The sequence below is a fragment of the Glossina fuscipes genome, unplaced genomic scaffold, assembly GCF_014805625.2.
Source record: "Glossina fuscipes isolate IAEA_lab_2018 unplaced genomic scaffold, Yale_Gfus_2 61546, whole genome shotgun sequence".
NCBI classification, from domain to species: Eukaryota; Metazoa; Arthropoda; class Insecta; order Diptera; family Glossinidae; genus Glossina; species Glossina fuscipes.
Window position 1 is genome coordinate 682,469 of NW_024003757.1, and position 18,654 is coordinate 701,122.

The following is an 18,654-nucleotide window of genomic DNA, read 5'->3' on the forward strand; positions in this document are numbered from 1 at the left end:
TCCGAAAATCGTATAATTTAACCTCAAATCAAAAACCACTTATTTTTAATAAATTCTAAGTCATTTCATTCCTTCTGCTACTCAAAACTTTCACATTTACTTTAATTCATTTAAGTCTATTTTAAAGCTTGCAACTCGTAAAGAATAATAGTAATTTGTCTTTCTCTGAATACTCTATCATAATGAGCAAACTTTTTGTTTCCTTCTTGTAAAGATGATTCTTTTTATGCATTCAGGCCATATAGTTATTAATCGTTATGTTTTCTTCATTGCTTGATTATGAATGATCTAGCAATGTTTCAAAGATGGATGCATGTTACGCCTTTACGTGTGGGGCTAAAAATTTGAATTGCGAACACGATAAAGGTTTTTCATTTACAGCTTTGTTGCCAAGTGTTTATTTTTCAATAATTTATTGTTGAGAGTTGCTACAAATGAAAAGTCTTTCTTCAAATCCAATTTATTTAAAAAAAAAAGGACTTTCGCACAGCATCTGTCATTGATTATTTGCTAAAAAAGAACTAAATTTTTAGGAGGCAGACAAGTTACGAGTGTGTCTATGTACACAAATACACAATTCATTATATATAGCAATACATTTAAATATATACATACATAAAATCAGTATCCATGAGTAGTGTCTAAACAGAAGGAGCGCAAATCTTTTTCAGTTATCCAACCACTTAGTTTAAGCAGATATAACACGATAAATAATTAGATTTTCATTTGTATTTGGTACAATTCTAATATAAGTAAATCTACATCTTCTGTAAGCAAATACAATCCCAGCGACAAAAGTTGTAACTCCGTAGCAATCTACGACTTCTCTGTTATCAAATTTTTAACCTTGGATAACTTACAACCGTTTAGTTATAAGCACAAGTTAGTTCATTTGGTATGATTAATAAATTACAAATCTTTTTTAAACACCATTCAGTTAGTAACTGTAAATTAAATTGGTTTCGTGGTTTATAAATTATAGTACAACAAAAAGAAAACATTACATTAAAGTTTAATTTAATCGACTGAAATAAAAGTAACTTATTCTTTGCAAATCCGTGGTATATATTGTTCTTTATTTTATTTATAGATTTTTAAACAATTCAAATTATCATCGCTAAATCAAATCAATATTTAGTTTATGTTATAATAAAAACTTTTAATGGGTTTTGATAAAATCACAAAATGAGTAATATATCGTACTACATAGTTAAAAAAATGTACCGAGCTAAAAAAAAGTTATTATAGATGATCTTCAGATAATTCACCCACCGCTAGTAAAACTAAGAAGTATATGAAAGAGGAAGGTAAGACGGTAATGAAAATTTTGTCTTTGGGCTATAAAAACGAACATCTTAGAAAAATAAATAACATAGGTTATTTTGCCATGATTTTCTTTTTGCCGCTTTATAAAGTGAATCGCAACCATTACATTCCTATATTTTCAGCGAAGATATATGCGCCTACTGCCTTGCTCTGTTTACTATTTAATAATCAGAGACGTAAAACGAAATAAAAATGACAGAAAAAACCGAACAAGTTTGCACACTTTCAATTATAAAAGTTTCTAACAATGAATGAATGATGAACTGTCGCATCGAAAAATTTTATATACATTACGCTAACAACTAACAAAATATTTCCGTTCTCCTTTTTCGAAATGTGACCACTTCATTTGTCTTACACTTACAACTCTTTTTACGTACACAGTTTCACTATTTTACTTTCCGTCAAGATATTTATGCTTTAATACATTTGTTTGTATATTATGTATTTGTTCGTATTGTTTTCTAATTGTTTGGGTTTTCGCAATTACTAATAGTGTTACAGGATGGGAACAGTTTGTAACCCTTTCATTTGGATATAAAAGAGCTTGTCGCAAAACAGTCTTTTTGTCGCTGGGTTTAATAAATTGTGTATTTTTCTTTCCTTTTTTGTTTGTCTTATATGTAAAAATTTTTTATAGAATGCTGTCCTATACGATGCTCTTTAAGCCTTATCTAGTCATCCACTATTGAACAAACATACTGAGAAATAAATTCAAAGTCATCGCGGCCGGTCGGTCGATTTTGATTTGTTGCATTCTGGACTTGCTGCCGCCAAGCGGAACTGTTGGCATTTGTGCCAGCTCCTGCATTGTTTTGGCCTGGATTATTAGGATTGCTATTGTGGCCAGCGCTACTTTGACCGGGACCACAATTTGATCCGGTGCCACCAACGTTGCCACTACCAACAGCTGTTTGCGTAACGTTGTTCGGATTATTGCTACCAACGCTAGTTGCACCATTAACTGCATTGACTGATGCACTAGTGGCGCAATTGTTTCCACTACTGCCCGTACTACTACTATTTCCACCACTTGTGCCTACATTTACAACATTGTTTCCACCGTTGTTTACGCCCGCCCCATTACCACCATTACCTCCAGATGAAGTGACGCCACTATTACTTTGCGGCAAGTGATGCAATATACTATCAACCTCATTCTCGCTGGGTGACTCTGCGCATATTGTAGTATTACCCAAAAAGCAATTATTTAAAGTCATTTGTGCTTTACTGGCTTCCTCACGGGTTGCATATTTACATAAGGCAATTCCCTGATTTAAATACAAATGAAATCTTAACAGCGGTCCATGCTGCATGCATAAGGTACGTAATGTTGAGCTATCAATCTAAAAGCAAAAAATATATAAAGTTAGAAAAATTGCAACAAAATATTACTTCAAGAATTTTTTTTTAAATTCTGTACTGTGTCAAGGCTATATTTAGCTAAGTGTGCATAGAGTAATCGCCGGAAAAATATCATATTAACTTCTTCTGCCATTTTCGAGCCTCTAAGTATCTAAATATAATAATTTGCACAGCATTTGTAACAATTTAACTTATATATGCATTTTTCCAGTCCAAATGGTATAAATGCCGTAAAAAATTACTACATTTTCGTCAACTTTCAGTAAAAAACATTGCATTTATACGGGCAGAAACCATTATATACGAAAAGTTGTCCCCGTCCTTGGAGAATAACACATTGAAGGATTCATCTGCGTATGTCGAATTAATAAATAATATATTATAATAACACGTACGTCGTCTTTGTTGACCGGCGTAAAAATAAGTTATTTTAATTTTACAAAGTGCGTTCGAAACTATACAGCACTTTTCAAAAAAGTACATTCTAATGGTGTCTCATGTTAATGGCTGCGTGGGTTTTTCTCTGATATTCTCTCTAACGATGCTACAGGTACACTATAGTTTGTAACGCACAGACTAGAAAGTATTGTTTCGAAAAAGATTTTACATATTGATGTGTTCTATTATGCACACCACCTGATAGGGATAAACTCATTTTGCCATGATGACTGCAGCACTTAATATTTAGAGACTCTATAAAGTGTATATATTCTTTATCAAATTCTGAATCGATCCAGTCACAGGCCCTCTATGTGTTGTTGACACTCTCCTGGTCGCAAATATGAAGATATCCATTTCAAATTTGGTAGAAGCATTAGAACTTTCTACACGCAGGTTGGTATTGAAAATGAGATAAGTCGGTCAGCTCCGTTTTCCTAACGAAAAATATGCAGAAGATAGAAAGATGAAAGATAGAATGCTGAGATTCTTCACATTTACTTTACGGAAACTCTGACATGTATGTGCAAAGATGGAGAAAATCGGCTATGTTCACACCAAGGTATAAATGATTAAATTTTCGTTTATTTACTTTTCTGAGGTTTTATGCTTATTAAGCATAAGGTAAATAAAACGGAAATTTCAAAATTATTTTATACTTTCCTCAAATTAAGATATATAATTTGCCCAAAAATGCGTTAATGTTAAGATAATTATGGCGCTCATCATGACTTGGTGGATTAATTTTTTCTTAACAATACATTTTAGTAAACTGAAGGGTAAAAAATTCGACCCCAGCCAAATATAATTTTGTTACATGTCTTTTACTATTTACGTATAATTTCGGTAAAAGTCAATAAATGACCATGTTTATTTTAATTTCAGAACAGCTTATAAGGCTTTTGCAGGACGCATATTAGATTTTTCACGATAGACCCCAAACGATCAAATTGTTTTTATCGCTCTATGCTCTATGGTTGCCAAATTTTTTTCCCGTAATACACAAAAATCTCTTGCACAGTTGAGTTTTCTTGAAAAGTGTGAATAGCGGAATTTAGCCCCACTGAAATCGTAATTACAACTTCAACAAAATGTCGTCTAAAAATGGAAATTCAGTATTAATTTCTTTCCTACTCTGCCCATCAGATTAAATTTAAAAATCATTTAAACTTGTTCAAAGACGCATGCACACTTAATAACAAGTAAAAAAGCAGCAGTCGAACTTAGCCTAGTAAGTGTTTACGTGAAATCGCTGTTTTGGACTGATTTTCAATACTAAAAATTAAACCTTGTGGTCATGCAAAGGCTTTCTTGTCGTAAGAAAGGTTGTTGTGGATTGTGCTCCAAAAAGTTAGCCCGTGTAATGCAAATTCGTTACGTTAGATTATGCCGAAATTCTGTTATTTGGGCATTCCCATTCAAATTGCATAAACTTAAAATCGCTTCTTTTAACTTTATTCAAAAGTATAGGTCATCTCGAAACAAGTACGGAACGCACTTTTTAAGAGCTTTAGACGAGCCAAGAAAAATGCCATAAGCAGGAAACTTAACTTTTCCTGTAGAATGATGAGCAATGAATGTGTTACGATATTCAGATAAATATCTTGTAAGCTAAACAAGATATTCACATCGATGATGAAAACGAATATCTATGGCAGCCCCATGACAAGTCAGCTCGGTGTGGTGTATGATCACAGTTTATTCCACCTAAATATAATCTTGCCGTCAACGACAACTTATAAAATTAACGCAAATAATGGACACCATATGCCAAAAGTTATACAACGAATTTTTAGTCTGACGGTGTTCGGTCTCAAATTGCAAAACACGCTTACAAAACATTAGCAGCATTGAAATGGAATTTGTTATCCTCCACGATATGTTGGTCAGGTATCTTGTAGTAGGTACTTGTTCTGATTTACACTGACTTCATTTAGTGACTGGTGCTCGAGCGAGGCTTTTATCTTTTTGGTGATAACTAAAAAATGGATTCCTTGCGTACATAGCGTGAAAAGATCAATTGTATTGGCCGTAACAGATGGATTATCCGCACGGTGCAAGAGACAAAAAGTAAATTTTAAAAACATATTCGCAGGACGTATGAAGCAAAAAAAGGCAGGCAAAAAGTAGCAAACCGAAAATGTTCGTAAGTTATATTGTTTTCATAATTTCTATGTATTCTCATTGTTATAAAAATATTTTAGGACCTATTGTATCCATTGCTGAAAACTAAATTTTGTGTATGTGAAATGTATATGTTACGTGTAAGTTCCTATCTCTACATTTAACTTCTTTAATTTGAGCATCCAAATAACACCTAAAAGGATATGGCTAAATAAACATAAAATATAAGACATATTCTTTATTTTCAGACGTTCGACACATTTTCTTGCTGTTTTAGAAAAATTTACCAAGATAAACATGGGCATGATATTCATAAAACCGTAGCCTTACCAGAAAATTAGAGTTCCACCACCCTTATCTTAAAAAAAACTCGAAGAAACTGAAATTTCGGTATACAATATTATCTGACAGACGCCACATGATCTGTTTATGGTTATAGTAGCCGTTGTGAAGTCTGGTCACTAAAACTAAGCACAAGAATTTTCAGTCTAAGGCGCGATGACTACATACCTCTTGCTTTTATGATGAATTATTGTTGTCAAAAGCTTTTAGAGAAATTCATCCAAGCCGTCCATTAATCTGAACTACTCGCTTATCTTAAACATTCTAGTATGGTTCTTTTGTTTAACAAGAAAAACAATCAGGGCCTTTTGAAATGATTGACAAATTATCAATCACTGAAGAAGAACCTTTCAGACCACTGGCCGTGGTAGTGGACAAATACTTTTCTGAATGCAGAACCAAACACACTGTTAACTACCATTAAATCCTTGTGATCGATGGCCTAGTCGAAGCAAACTCAGCTTTTCGAACTTATTTCCCTCTTAGAGAACCCAAAAAATTACATTAGTATTATTTTTACTTTACTAACTTGGAGCAGCTGTAGTTTTTCGACAATACTAAAGAAAAGAAGTAAAAATTTATGATTGAATGATTGATTTCTACGAAGACTAGCAAATATTGTCTCTATAGTGACATGAATTGCCCAGAGTTAGACCGATATCTCCATTAGCATGTAAATTAGCCATAACGATATTTTCCGCTTTACGTTTCTATATCCTACATCATTTGCGGCATAAGGGTGCATTAAGTTTATGGAGCTGTCTACACCACATAAGACGTTGCAAGAACTTGCGATAGTCCTAAACTGAGAGATCTTGTGATAGATGTAACGATGGGAACGTGGAAAGTGCTACTTAGAACCTTCAATCGACAAAAGATCTGATTTATAGTTTGAAAAATGAGAGAACAGTGGTGGGCATAAAATCCAACATGATCATGTGTTTCTGGAGTTCGCATACCTGTGCGGTTAGATTTTTAAGCAGTAGCCAATTAGAGTTCCAGCTTGAATTTGTCCCTGACCATCCACCGGAGCCACGGCCTCCTAGCCAACCATTTGAATTACCACCAATCACTGATGAGGGATTTGATACCGTGGGAACTCCGCTTACGACAGCAGATTTACTTGCAGCTAAGCCGGGAGGAGGACCACGAGATTTATTCATGGATGTCCATAATTCGGGTTGTGAATTATCAGACCAACTGATTGAAGCAAAGTACATATCTTGAGATTTTAACAAAGAAAAAAAATTCTTATAGCTACCTTGGAAAGTTCTGATTGCTTGTTGAAGGATTAAAACTCCACGTTGACGAGGTTGTTAATCCTAATGATGGCAAATCAGTCGGGGAATTTTTGCTTGCATTAGCAAAAAGATCAGCATCTTTTGGCGTCGGATTGATAGACAACGGGGACCTCGCAACACTACCAGGAGTTATACTTGGGTCATCTTCAATACTTTTTATCTGTGGACCCTTAAATGAGATATATTATATAAAAATTTTATGTTATATGACATAAATATATAAGAAACGGAACGAATTACACAACGTTTCTCCGCAATAAACTCGTAAATTGGAGAATGTAATGAAAATTTGTAAATCCTCAATTTTTTTTTACGGAGTTTCTTTCTGCGTAAGGAAAACTTTGTATCTGTTTCGTTTCATTCCTCGACGCTGTGCTTATATGTTTTAAAAAAATCTGTTTTTTTTGTTAAAAAGCAGAACTATTGAGCGAGAATAATATAGTACATAACTACACAAGAATTTGTTTAATATTAACAATTGTCGTTTTGCCTAATTGTTATTTTTAAGGTTATAGCTCTTTAATTACGTTTCTCGTTATTACCTTCCAAGGTTTGCCAGGCTCAAATTCCTGTACCAAATCTGTGTATGTTGCCGCAGCAGTTGAAGATTGTCCAACTGACCAGTCTTTATTCTCACTATCATTCGTGGGATCAGGCCATCCATCATTAATACTACGTCCTGTAGACCAGGTCCTAAAGTAAAAACAAGATATGTATGCGAGAGAAATGATTGCGTATACCGTAGCCGAAGCAGCTTATGCGCTTTATCTACATATATCTACAAACTATCCATGCTATCCACTTTTAAAACTAGATTCGTAGCAATAAATAGTTTGGATAGATGTATGTAGGACATAATTTAAAATATTACAGAAGAAAAATGAATTTGTAACAAAATATTATATAAATTATTCCACATGGAAAGTGTGGCGGTGTGTTGATACATGAGGTTCACTTATCTTTGTTACGTGAATTGCAAGGACCAATTTAACCGCTGCTGTTATTAGTCTCTGTTAATAAGAATAGCAATCAAGACAACTTAGCTTTTAAGCTTCTTTTAACTTATTGTTTTTATGTTTCATGTATGATCTATGAAATTCGCCTGAACACATATTGCCAAAGATACTCCTCATTATGTTAATTGTTGTGGCTATGAAAATTCCACCAAATATAGGAAAACAGATGTTCGCATGTATTTAAAACTACTTGAAACCTGTAGCTATTGACAAGAATATATGTACTCTAATACCTCTTTTGATACAAATGGATAAAAAGATTTTTATCATATACTTGCGTATGCTTTCGACATAAAAATGATGTATTTATTCAATATAAATATACTAGCTTACCCATCGCCTTGTAAGCCTAAAGGTCCCATATTATTTGCATTATTTGTTGGTAGGTTTTGCTTAGTCGCACCAGGTGCACGAGAAAAATCGGTGCTATCTACTGTGATATCCTTCTCTAAAGCGGGAAGTTTCCACTGGTTTAGTCTGGATTGTGGATTAGGTGCGGGCTGATAACTAGCCGACTAAAAACAGGATTATTGTGATTAGAGATATAACGCTTAAACATTTGAATAACAATTCACTTATGTATTCACACGTACATTTTTAAATGTTACCTTGCTTAAGCTCATTTCCGAAAAATTCCCTTGTAGGGCATTTATGGCATCGTGACCTCTTAAATACTCTGTGCTTGTGTTATTAATATGAGCTGGAGGATGTTGAGTTTGCTGTAATGCCTGTTGTTGTTGCTGTTGTTTTATATATATTGCCTGTTGTGCATTTATTTGGTTTTGCAAACTTTGTATCTGTTGCTTATACTTGGCAATTGCAACTAAAGTGTTGGCATTGTTACCCCCACGTAATGATTGTTGAGCTCCTTGCAGGTGCTAAAATATCAATTATATATTACATACTAAACATTATATATATACATATATATATACATATATATATATATATATATATATATGTACCTTAATATTACTAAGTAATTGATTGAGAAGTAGAAGAGTCGCAGGTGCTAGAGGCTGATTTAATATTTGGCTTGAGAGATAACCATTATGCACGGCCAATTGTATCTGTTGCACTAACATTCGCAATTGTTGAGTAGAAGGTTGATTAGTACTATTCGACACAGTGGCGTTTACAGCTGCTACATTTGCACCTTGTCCAAAGGCTACGGCGCCAGCATTCACTGATTGAGGACCACCAGTTAAGCTATGCGGACTTTGAGTGAGGTACTTTTGCACTTGTAATGGTTGCATTGAATTGAGCGCATTTAAGTTAGGGTTGTTGCTGCCAGCACCTATGGCAGTCCCACCCATGGTGTTAAGAAGATTGCTCTGTTGGGAAACGATACTAATTATTAATAGCAAATATAGGTACACAGATCCAGAACAATTTTACCGGAGGGAATGACATTGTAGGTTGCGTTCCCTGAGCTGCATAACGACCCGGAAAACTAGCATTACTCGCGTTACCGTGATCGGCATAAGAGCCGAGCGAATCATCATGTCGTCTCCAATTATCTATACCTATTGACATATTCGCCCGCAAAATTTCAGTTGCTTCTTCAATATTCATGTTTGTATTTATCAAAGCTCTTTCAACATCTTCCTTTTTGAAACCTGCATCCACTAAAATGCGAAACTGTTTACTTTGCTTTAACTCATTATTCATGCCAGCTATGCTGACTGGATTAATTTTTTGTTGTTGGGATTTACCCATAATACTATTATGTGCCGCACTGCTCCAATCGGCAGGATTTAAGTCATTGGCATCATTAGCACCCGTAACGCTGGGGGTCGTAACACCCCATCCGCTGGCACCAGGTAATTTGGTCGGATTTCCTTTGCTCCAAGAACCAGTAGGTTGGTCATTCCAAGCGGTTGAGTTGTTTACATTAGCACCACCTATCTGTCCTATTCCCCCGCCAGGTGGATTTGATTTATCATCAGACCAATTTGGTGTATTTGCCGCTGAACCAACAACATTATGATTACTATCATCAGCCCAAGCGCCTGGTGGATTGCGAACGACACCGCTAGCCACATTCGGTCCACCAGGATGAGTCCATATAGTGTTATCAGGCTTGTGCTGGTTGCTATTAATATTAACGCCAACGCTCCCAGGTCCACCAACACCAGCAACCAAACGACCTGGCGGACCTAAACTAACCCCCATAGGATTATTCGCATTTACAGCAGCTACAACAGAAGGCGCGATATTACTAGCGTTATTGCCACCACTTGTTCCACCCCCTAAACCAGATACTACATTAGCATTAGTAGGATTTTGACCTCCTATAGTAGTTCGTATTATATGATTACGCGGATCTGATACATCCTTCCAATGAGATCCACCTCCAGGTACACGGGATTGTTGACCCCATAGAGAGGTACCGTCGTCATAGTTAGGCAAATTGCGTCTTTGTGGTGGTGGTGAGGGCTCTTCCCAACCTGTCCCTGGCGGCGGTTTTGACGTAATCGCTGTTAAATCTTTTGGTCCCACTACCGACTGCGGAGTGCCCCATTGCGACCCCACAACATTGGTTGTTACGCCGCTCGGTGGGTTAATTGCGCCTACTCCAGGACCTCCGATGCCACCGGCTCCAGCGACAACTGCAGCACCTACGCCGGAACTTCCTCCAACCGTTGGTCCTACCATTTTATTTAAGTTTGTTATTTGATTATGAGTAATAGGGTGATGCTGACCCCACATTTCAGATGTACCGTTAAGACGACCTGATATCCCTCGTGGATCACCACGTATAGGATCTCGTGGGTCCAGCATCCTTAAGTCACGAGGATCCCCGGCAGACGTAGCACGCATAGGATCTCGAGGATCAACACTGCGCATATCTAATGGTCCACCCATAGGACCACCACGCAAATCTCCCCAACCGTTGCCAGCAGCAGAACCAGCAGCAATGCTAGTAGTACCAGGAACAGTAACTCCTATTGCATTTGCATTACCTATAAATGTTAACATAAGAAATAAAAGTCAAAAATTTTTTTTATTACAATAGCTAATTGTCGTTCTGCATATAGGAATAAAATCTAACTTTTTGATTCAAAAGGGCTACCATTACATGGTTTCAGTACCACTTACCTCCGGATGCTACATTAGGAATATTACCCGGTGCTGCGATTGCGCCTTGTCCGGAAGCCGCTACACTAGCTGTTCCCTGACCCCACTGCGAACCATTTGTTGGCCCTCCAGCATTAGAAGTCACACCAGGCACTCCAACACTAACGACTGAGTTAGCTGAAGCATTTCCTGGACCACCAGTCCATACATTGCTTGTTTCTGGCCCATCATCATCCTCCCCCCACGTGCCACCCAAATTTGTGGATGGCGTATGACCCCACGGTGTCTTTTGAACCGGCTGGGAAGTTGGTTGACCTCCATTCCGTAGATTTGATTCCCACAAATCTGTACCATTATTTATAGTAGGTTTCCAAAGAGGTGGACCTGAAGGATCCTTATTTGTTGGTTCTGGAGAACTTGGCACTTCCCAATTTGTATCCTGATTTACATGCTGGCATCCCCAACCATCCTGAGAAAACAAGGCTTCCCGCATTGTATTCAACTGCTCCAATTGATTTTTTGCTGCTGCTGCCGACGTTCCACCGCCCACTAAGCCAATGTGGGTATTTGCATTACCACCATTGCCAACAGGGCAAGTGTTATTATTATTATTATTCGAACTACTTGAATGATTTGCACTGTTGCTGACGCTGTTGTTATTGTTGTGGCAATTACTCGTATTTTGATTCCCGTTGCTGTTGGAGCTAAGATTACTACTACTCGCGTTATTGTTATTTGTGCTTGTATTACTGTTGTGATTGGATCCAGCAGTGCTATTATTGTTGCTTTGACCGGGCTAAAACATTAAATCAACCCGATAATAGTAAAGAACCAAGTTTAATGAGTTCTTATACTTACCATTCCAGCATATTGGCATACTGGCAAATTCGCTGCTAGCATTGTGCGCCTGCGTCTTAAATTTGTAAAATCTTTTGCCTGTATACTAGTCTCTCGCTTCCGCTTTTATGACAGTTATTGGGGGAGAGCATTAATCGATGTTTGATAAAATCCCCTACTGCTTTCCAATTAGTTCTTAGGATCTTATGAGACACACAAAAGTTTTTCAAATTTTACCCCTTGTTTTAAATATTATTACTATTGTTTTTATCAATATTACTTTTATTATTATTACTTTTATTGTTTTTACTACCACGCTTATTACTATTGTTGCCAATAATATTTTACTATTATTTATTCCAACCTTCGAATTGCAATTTAAGATCTTTGAAGCGACAATTCAAAGCATTTTTATACACTTGCTAAAATTAATTTAATGTTAAGGAAACTAATGTATATTTATTTATATATTGCCAAATGTCGTTACACCACTTTTCGATGAATCGATGAAGCAAGAAGATCTGTAACATTGTCCGATACAAACATTTATTGTCATGCACCTTAAAAAAGATTACCGAATACTGCAACTCCATTTACAATGCCCCAAACGCTTAAAGGTACCTATCAATATCAATTGAGATTGAGATTATAAATCAAAAGCTATGAATGTCCGCTCGTCGTTCTAAGAGAATTCTGAAAGTCGCTAAAATTGATCAGCAAGGTAACCCTTGTTCGAACTTCGGAGAGCAAGTTTAAATTTTGGCATAATTTTCCTAACCACTCACCATCAATGTTGACGAAATAAAACAAGTAGCAACGTGTTATTTGTCTAAGGGCGAATTTTTCGCGCTCATCACTCTACAATAAATACATGATAATCGTAAATATTTTATCAGACATTAATTCTATTTGGATTAATATATCCTACAAGATGTACACTTCAAAGTCTTGTTACTGGTAGCCACGTCAAGTCTATTATTTTACTGACGTCAACCTTGACCAAGATCATTAATTGAGTGCGTATATACCAAATCGTGAAGACCAATCAAGCTAATTTGCAGTCGCGGTAAAAATGAAGGAAGTTGTAAAACTACTAAATGGTGAATATTCTAACTTCAGACAATAGAAGATGAAGGATACTTGTTTTACTATCGTCCATAGGGAAGAACCATATAACCCAAAGTCGTAAACTAAAACTATCGACTAATTAGCAAAAGACAATGACTTAAACAAGTATATCAACTGTCGCAAAGGTTCGAGTAAAAAGCTTAAATAATTCAGGAAACAGATATTTTTACGTGAAACTACTTAAAAACGTATTATGTCCTCTTAGATGCTACCAGGTTTTTAGCACTGCGACCTGTCAAATATGTAGAAAAGATTCATTTGGACTCCGAAGTTGAAATTTTCACTCCACAATTGAAAAAAACGACGATATGGATCAATTAAATGTGATTTCGATTTTTAACTTTTTAATAAAAATTTTTAGTTTATTACCAATAAGTATTTATTTATTTCTTGTGAAGTTAGTGAGAATACTCGAACGAAAAAAAATATTTTAATCAGCTTTTAAGCGGGCAATGTTTAGTCGGAAATCTTTTGGCATTACTATTCGAGACTTGATAAGTTAATATTAGAATTATGGAACGATCTTCGATCATTTAGAAACATAAAAATTTGTAGAAAGTTAAAATAAACCTCAATAATTAAAACAATTCTTTATTAAGAATAAAGAAAAATTATGTAGATAACTTTTGGACAAATAGTCTACAAAATATCTCTTTCACGCTAGTTCTGCAATGTATACGTATATATGCATTATGTATTTCAAAGGGAAAATGGATTCAACCAGATTACAAGTTGTGAGAATTATAAAAAATCGGAAACCATAAATAGTGCCGCTAATTACCAATGTCATTACATGCAGTGTGGATCCTCACCAAGTAACAAACGTGAAATATGCAACACAAAAGAACCGCCTGAGCATTTAGTACTTAACTTAAAAAAACACTGTCTTTTAACGTTTTTAATACGTGTAATACCCTATACGATCTCTTCAAAGCATACAATGATTCATACCTCAAGGAATTAAGTTCTTCCATTAAAAATGTAAATATGTCGCTTTAATTATATTAAGTCCAAAATTTACAACTCTTTCCTACGACATTGATGCTTTGAACACTTATTTTCACAATTTTTTTTCTTCTTTATCAAGTTATTATAAAATTTCTTTTCAATCACTTTAAGCCTGCAAAACTGGCAATTGTTTAGCTAAAAACCTAATGACATACATTGTTATTTAACTACATCTAACCACCGATGTGGATTGCAAAGCCAATTTTTTTTGCACAATAACAGTTCACCCATTCATGTAGCCGAAACTGAAAAATGTGTAACTAGCGACGAAGCATATATTGAATTAACAACTGTTCATCTATCCTCTGAATTGAAGGTTTTTTTTTTCTTTTGAAAGACGCAGATTATAAAGTTATAAACAATGAATCTGGCAAGGGTTCGTCTAAGGAAAAAGGCTATGGCTATCTAAAACTGCGTTTCCATAGGAATGCTTTCTTATGATTTTAAGCAATAAATGGACTATAGCGAAAATGAAAATGTGCATAAATACCAGCCGATCTAGAAGGTTAACTGAAAATAATTATCTTAAATGTGTGTAATTCCAGCCAATATGTTTAAGTTACATTCACTATTTAAAAACCTAAAAAGGTTAACAGAATTATACCAAAAGCATATACGATACCAATAATTCCTAGGAGACTCACATCTACGAAATGCAAATGCAAATAGTTTTAAATAAGGCATATGAATGTACGCAGTGAGTTTTTATCTGAAAATTTTTGATCTTCGTCAAAAAAATAAATGGCCCTAAATCCACGGAAGCAAACATTGGTTAAATTTCTCAAAAGATCATAATATATCGATTACCTACAGATAATCTGTACATCTTTGATAGATGTAGATATTAAAGTAATTATTTAGAACGTTGTCTTGAACGCTTCTTTTATTATATGAAAGAAGAAGGTGACGATGTTACGACACAATGAATTTAAAGTATAACGTAACTTTGGTAACACAAATCCAATGAACGAGCGAGAAAGGTAGACAATTAAAAGAAATAAGAATATTATATTTAGTTATTGCCGAATTTTTTATACCGTGGTCCTCTTAGAGAGGACAAAAGTGAAAATCTAAATTTTCGTACTTTATAATATTGGGTGAGCGAAGTTGATTATTTCTATTTTAATAAAATATAAATGCAAATTTTCATCTGCTGTAGTTTGTGAGCAGTGAGCGAAAAGCAATCTTTTACTTTTTGAAGTCAGAGGTGTTCTCACTTTACGTCGCATTAGAGGCGTCTCCTTAATCCGGTTTGGTTTATTTTCAATACCAAGCTCTGTGCAAGAATTTCGAATGGTTTTGCCCAATTTGTAGTCTTTATTTTAATTTCTGGGGCTACGATTTTATTTACCATAGACATTACACATACAATTCTTACATCAATTTGCATTTCAAATACACCAATCAACGCTAACGATTTTAAGGTATAAAAACTTGCAAAAAATTTCAAGTGAGCGTTTCAAAGAAAAAAATAAATAAAATGGAACTGAAATTTCGCATATAAAGCTAGCCCTCATGTTATCAAGAAAAAACTTCTGTAGATAAGGATAAGACTATATTATATGTGCACTCTTCCTGGTCCGAATTTCCAGCACCCGCCACTAATCTTTGAAGGATACAGTCATTTTACTACGAATTGGTAAAACCTCAAAAATAGTTGTATAATTTGCGCAAGCAGAAAGATTACAGTCGGAAAAGGCTAACAAATAAAAACCCTACACGTCATTGTCTGAAACAATTCATTTATTTTCGTTATTAAATAGCAACAGACGTATCTTGTTGCCATATGAAAGCACTGTTCGGGGATTGTGGCCAAAAGAATAGACCTACGCTGCCCGAATTTGCTATAGTTAATTTATATGCCCTACTATTACAGACCAATTTTCCTCACAAAACATTAAACCTTTTCACCGAAATCAGACAGTCAACACGGAACTTGCCTAGATCGATAGAGCAGAATTCTGAATTTAACGTAATAACTGGACCTGAAACATTAAGCTGGATGTTCTATACACCCTTACAATTTAATATACCCTTAACACATGTGTTAATTGGGGTGTAGGGATTAAAACCTCGGTTTGCGCATTTGCTTTTTTGTATGGTCCTCGACAACTTTGAAAATTTTGTTAAGAGAGAATTTAGAAATATAGTTTCTATTATATTTATAAGCGAACCTATTAATTGGGTTAGCGGTTTTTGATGTAACGAGGCAAACTGTATGTGCAATTTGCCCTCATATTTGCAAGTCCATCGTACCCCCAATAGAATGCTGAACAAGTCTTTTGAAACCTCGCAAGACTATCCGTGTTTATTAGTTAAATAATGAACGTTACTTATTTAAGTTTTAGATATATCCAATTTGCACATTTTTTTTGTGTGCAACCCACTACATAAAGCAGAGTAATTGAACATAAAACAACGCGGATAAAGTATTCTTCTATACAGGGAAATGCAAACAAATATACCTATGTACGTACATACTATAAAGCAGAAGTCTCTTAGTTTTGACCTTTAAAATAAGTTTAGAGTATTTGGTGCTTGGCAAATATACCCAAATTGTTTCAAAAGCGCAAGTTGCTCAAATCTAATTGCACTTTTCATCAAAGTCAGACAGTGTAGACTATTGATTAAAAAGTTTTTGAAGTTTACGTTATCATGTATATATACATCTGTCTGTGATCCGCGCTTTTTGCTTGATAAACAAAATTATAAATCAATGTATCTAGACGAGAATACCTTTATTGGTCAGATTCGATCCTGTGAACTAAAGTGCTTGAATATAAGACTTTTCTGTAAACTATCTATAAAATGAAATGAAAAAAATAAAAGACGTTTCTGTTAGGTTAATTCTGTTGCATGTTAAATTCGAATGGGCTGACAAAATGTCCGTATTGAAATTTCACGATAATTTAGGAAAATAATTTTCTTGATGTATTTTTGGATAGGAAAATGCTGTTATATATATATATATATATATATGAATTTTTCGCTTGTTAACTTAAATTGACGTCTTGCACACGTATCAAGAGAACATTCTCTGCTGCTATATGTCCGCTGGAGTATGCAGTTATCTAATTTCAATCTATTAAGTTTACAGATTTTTTTGGCACTTGTTGATTAAATACGCTTTCCAAGAAAACCCCGTATTTCCTGAATATTCGGATTACCTATCAGCCTTAATCTTATGGTTATTTTTGTTTTTGATTTGGTACCACTTCTAATTTTTCGCAAAATTATAAAATCACAAATTTTAATTGTAAAAATCATTGCAGTTTGAGCACACCTCTCACAAGTCTCACGTCTTCTATTATGTAGTTTTATTTATTATATTTTAGTTTTTGTATAGTTTACAAGAAAATAGAGAAAACGTTGATAATTTAATTCTCCGATTAAATGATTTAATGGGAAAGAAATTTTCTCTTTATATATTATTCTTATAGTTTATTTTTTATGTTCGCTTAACGTTCGCTTAGATGAATCTGTTCGTTTATTGGTTTCGGTTACGCTGTCGCCATTGACGCAATCATCCTACTTGACACCACACAATCTTTGTATATGCACCCGTAACTCACTCTCTTTGTCCGCTTGTTTGTCGGCTGTTGTCACTTTAATTACTAATAACAAGAGTGTTGCTATCTGATTATGTTTGACTGTTTTTCACTTTTTCTTGTTGGCATGAGTATTTGCGTTAATGCTTTTTTGCATATGCATTTATACAAGTATTTTTTACCGAAAAAAAATGTACAACACTAACCTTTTAATTTCCCTTATTTATATTCTATTTTCTTCACTTTCAATCATAATCACAAAAATACTCTTAAAAACATCTTAATATTCGTGATTTACGCACTTCTTTTGTATATTATAGCACTGAATGCCAAGTTTTGCATTTGATTTCCAGTTAAATATTTTTTATGTATTCGTTGTTTGTTCTAGCTCATGGTACTGTAAAAACCACAAAATTTTGTATCCTGATCATATACAGAGTTACCAGGTTGTATAATTATTCGTACTAACGTGCCGAAAATATTTTTCGCGATCTTAGTTAAATTTGTTGCTTTCCCCTTGTATTTTTTAATACACTCTGCTTTCAATCGAGTTCTAGTTTTACAGTTTTCATGACATTTATTACCGCTTTTAAAGTTAAAAAATGTTGTCAAGTTTGAAGTAAATCACTTTCGTAAAACATCTTCAACGAACTCACATGTGTTCATGTAATATTATTTCAATATTGGAACCAAAATCACTAAAGTTGAAAAGAAAATCAATAATAGTTCCATTTTTCATTTTAAGGAACTACGCAAAAAAAAAAAAAATATGTATATATATATACATATTATATATTATTATGTGTTGAGTTGTACGTTTTCCCTATTGATGTGTATTTACCGCTATAAGACAGCTGGCAACATTTGTGCATATTATTATTAAGTGAAACCAACGTTTTGTTCACAGACATGTTGTATATATCTGGACATGTATTCGCACACAAATTAATTTCAGCTATACAATATAATTTTAAAAACCTTATTGTCGATTATAGCATAATTTTCTAGTGACAGATTTGTCGGTATAAATTGTATTCTTTAGAGCATCACAAAATTATTTAAGGCTTATGAAATGTTTGTAACGCATAAAAACCTACTTTGTGGGGACGAAAAAAAGCATATCTCATCTTCACGTAAAAA

General features: G+C 34.5%; 1 protein-coding gene across 3 annotated transcripts; it reads right to left on the bottom strand.

Moving 5' to 3' along the window:
• Positions 1-772: 772 nt before the first annotated feature.
• On the bottom strand, positions 773-17,738 carry LOC119643728 (protein Gawky). 3 transcript variants are annotated; one of them, XM_038043170.1, is made up of 11 exons: positions 17,721-17,738; positions 11,852-12,033; positions 11,015-11,789; positions 9,311-10,878; positions 8,878-9,246; positions 8,506-8,790; positions 8,246-8,427; positions 7,439-7,589; positions 6,857-7,065; positions 6,555-6,795; positions 773-2,672 (listed from the first exon to the last, which is right to left on the bottom strand). In XM_038043170.1, exons 2-11 carry the CDS (start codon positions 11,891-11,893, stop codon positions 2,001-2,003), a joined length of 4,494 nt encoding a protein of 1,497 aa, XP_037899098.1. In that variant the 5' UTR covers positions 11,894-12,033; positions 17,721-17,738; the 3' UTR covers positions 773-2,000. The 3 variants fall into 3 exon arrangements, with proteins under 3 accessions (XP_037899098.1, XP_037899100.1, XP_037899099.1); XM_038043172.1 differs by lacking the exon at positions 17,721-17,738 and having other exon boundaries at positions 9,311-10,563; positions 10,636-10,878; positions 11,852-12,350; XM_038043171.1 differs by lacking the exon at positions 17,721-17,738 and having other exon boundaries at positions 8,521-8,790; positions 11,852-12,351.
• Between the last annotated feature and the right edge of the window lie 916 nt (positions 17,739-18,654).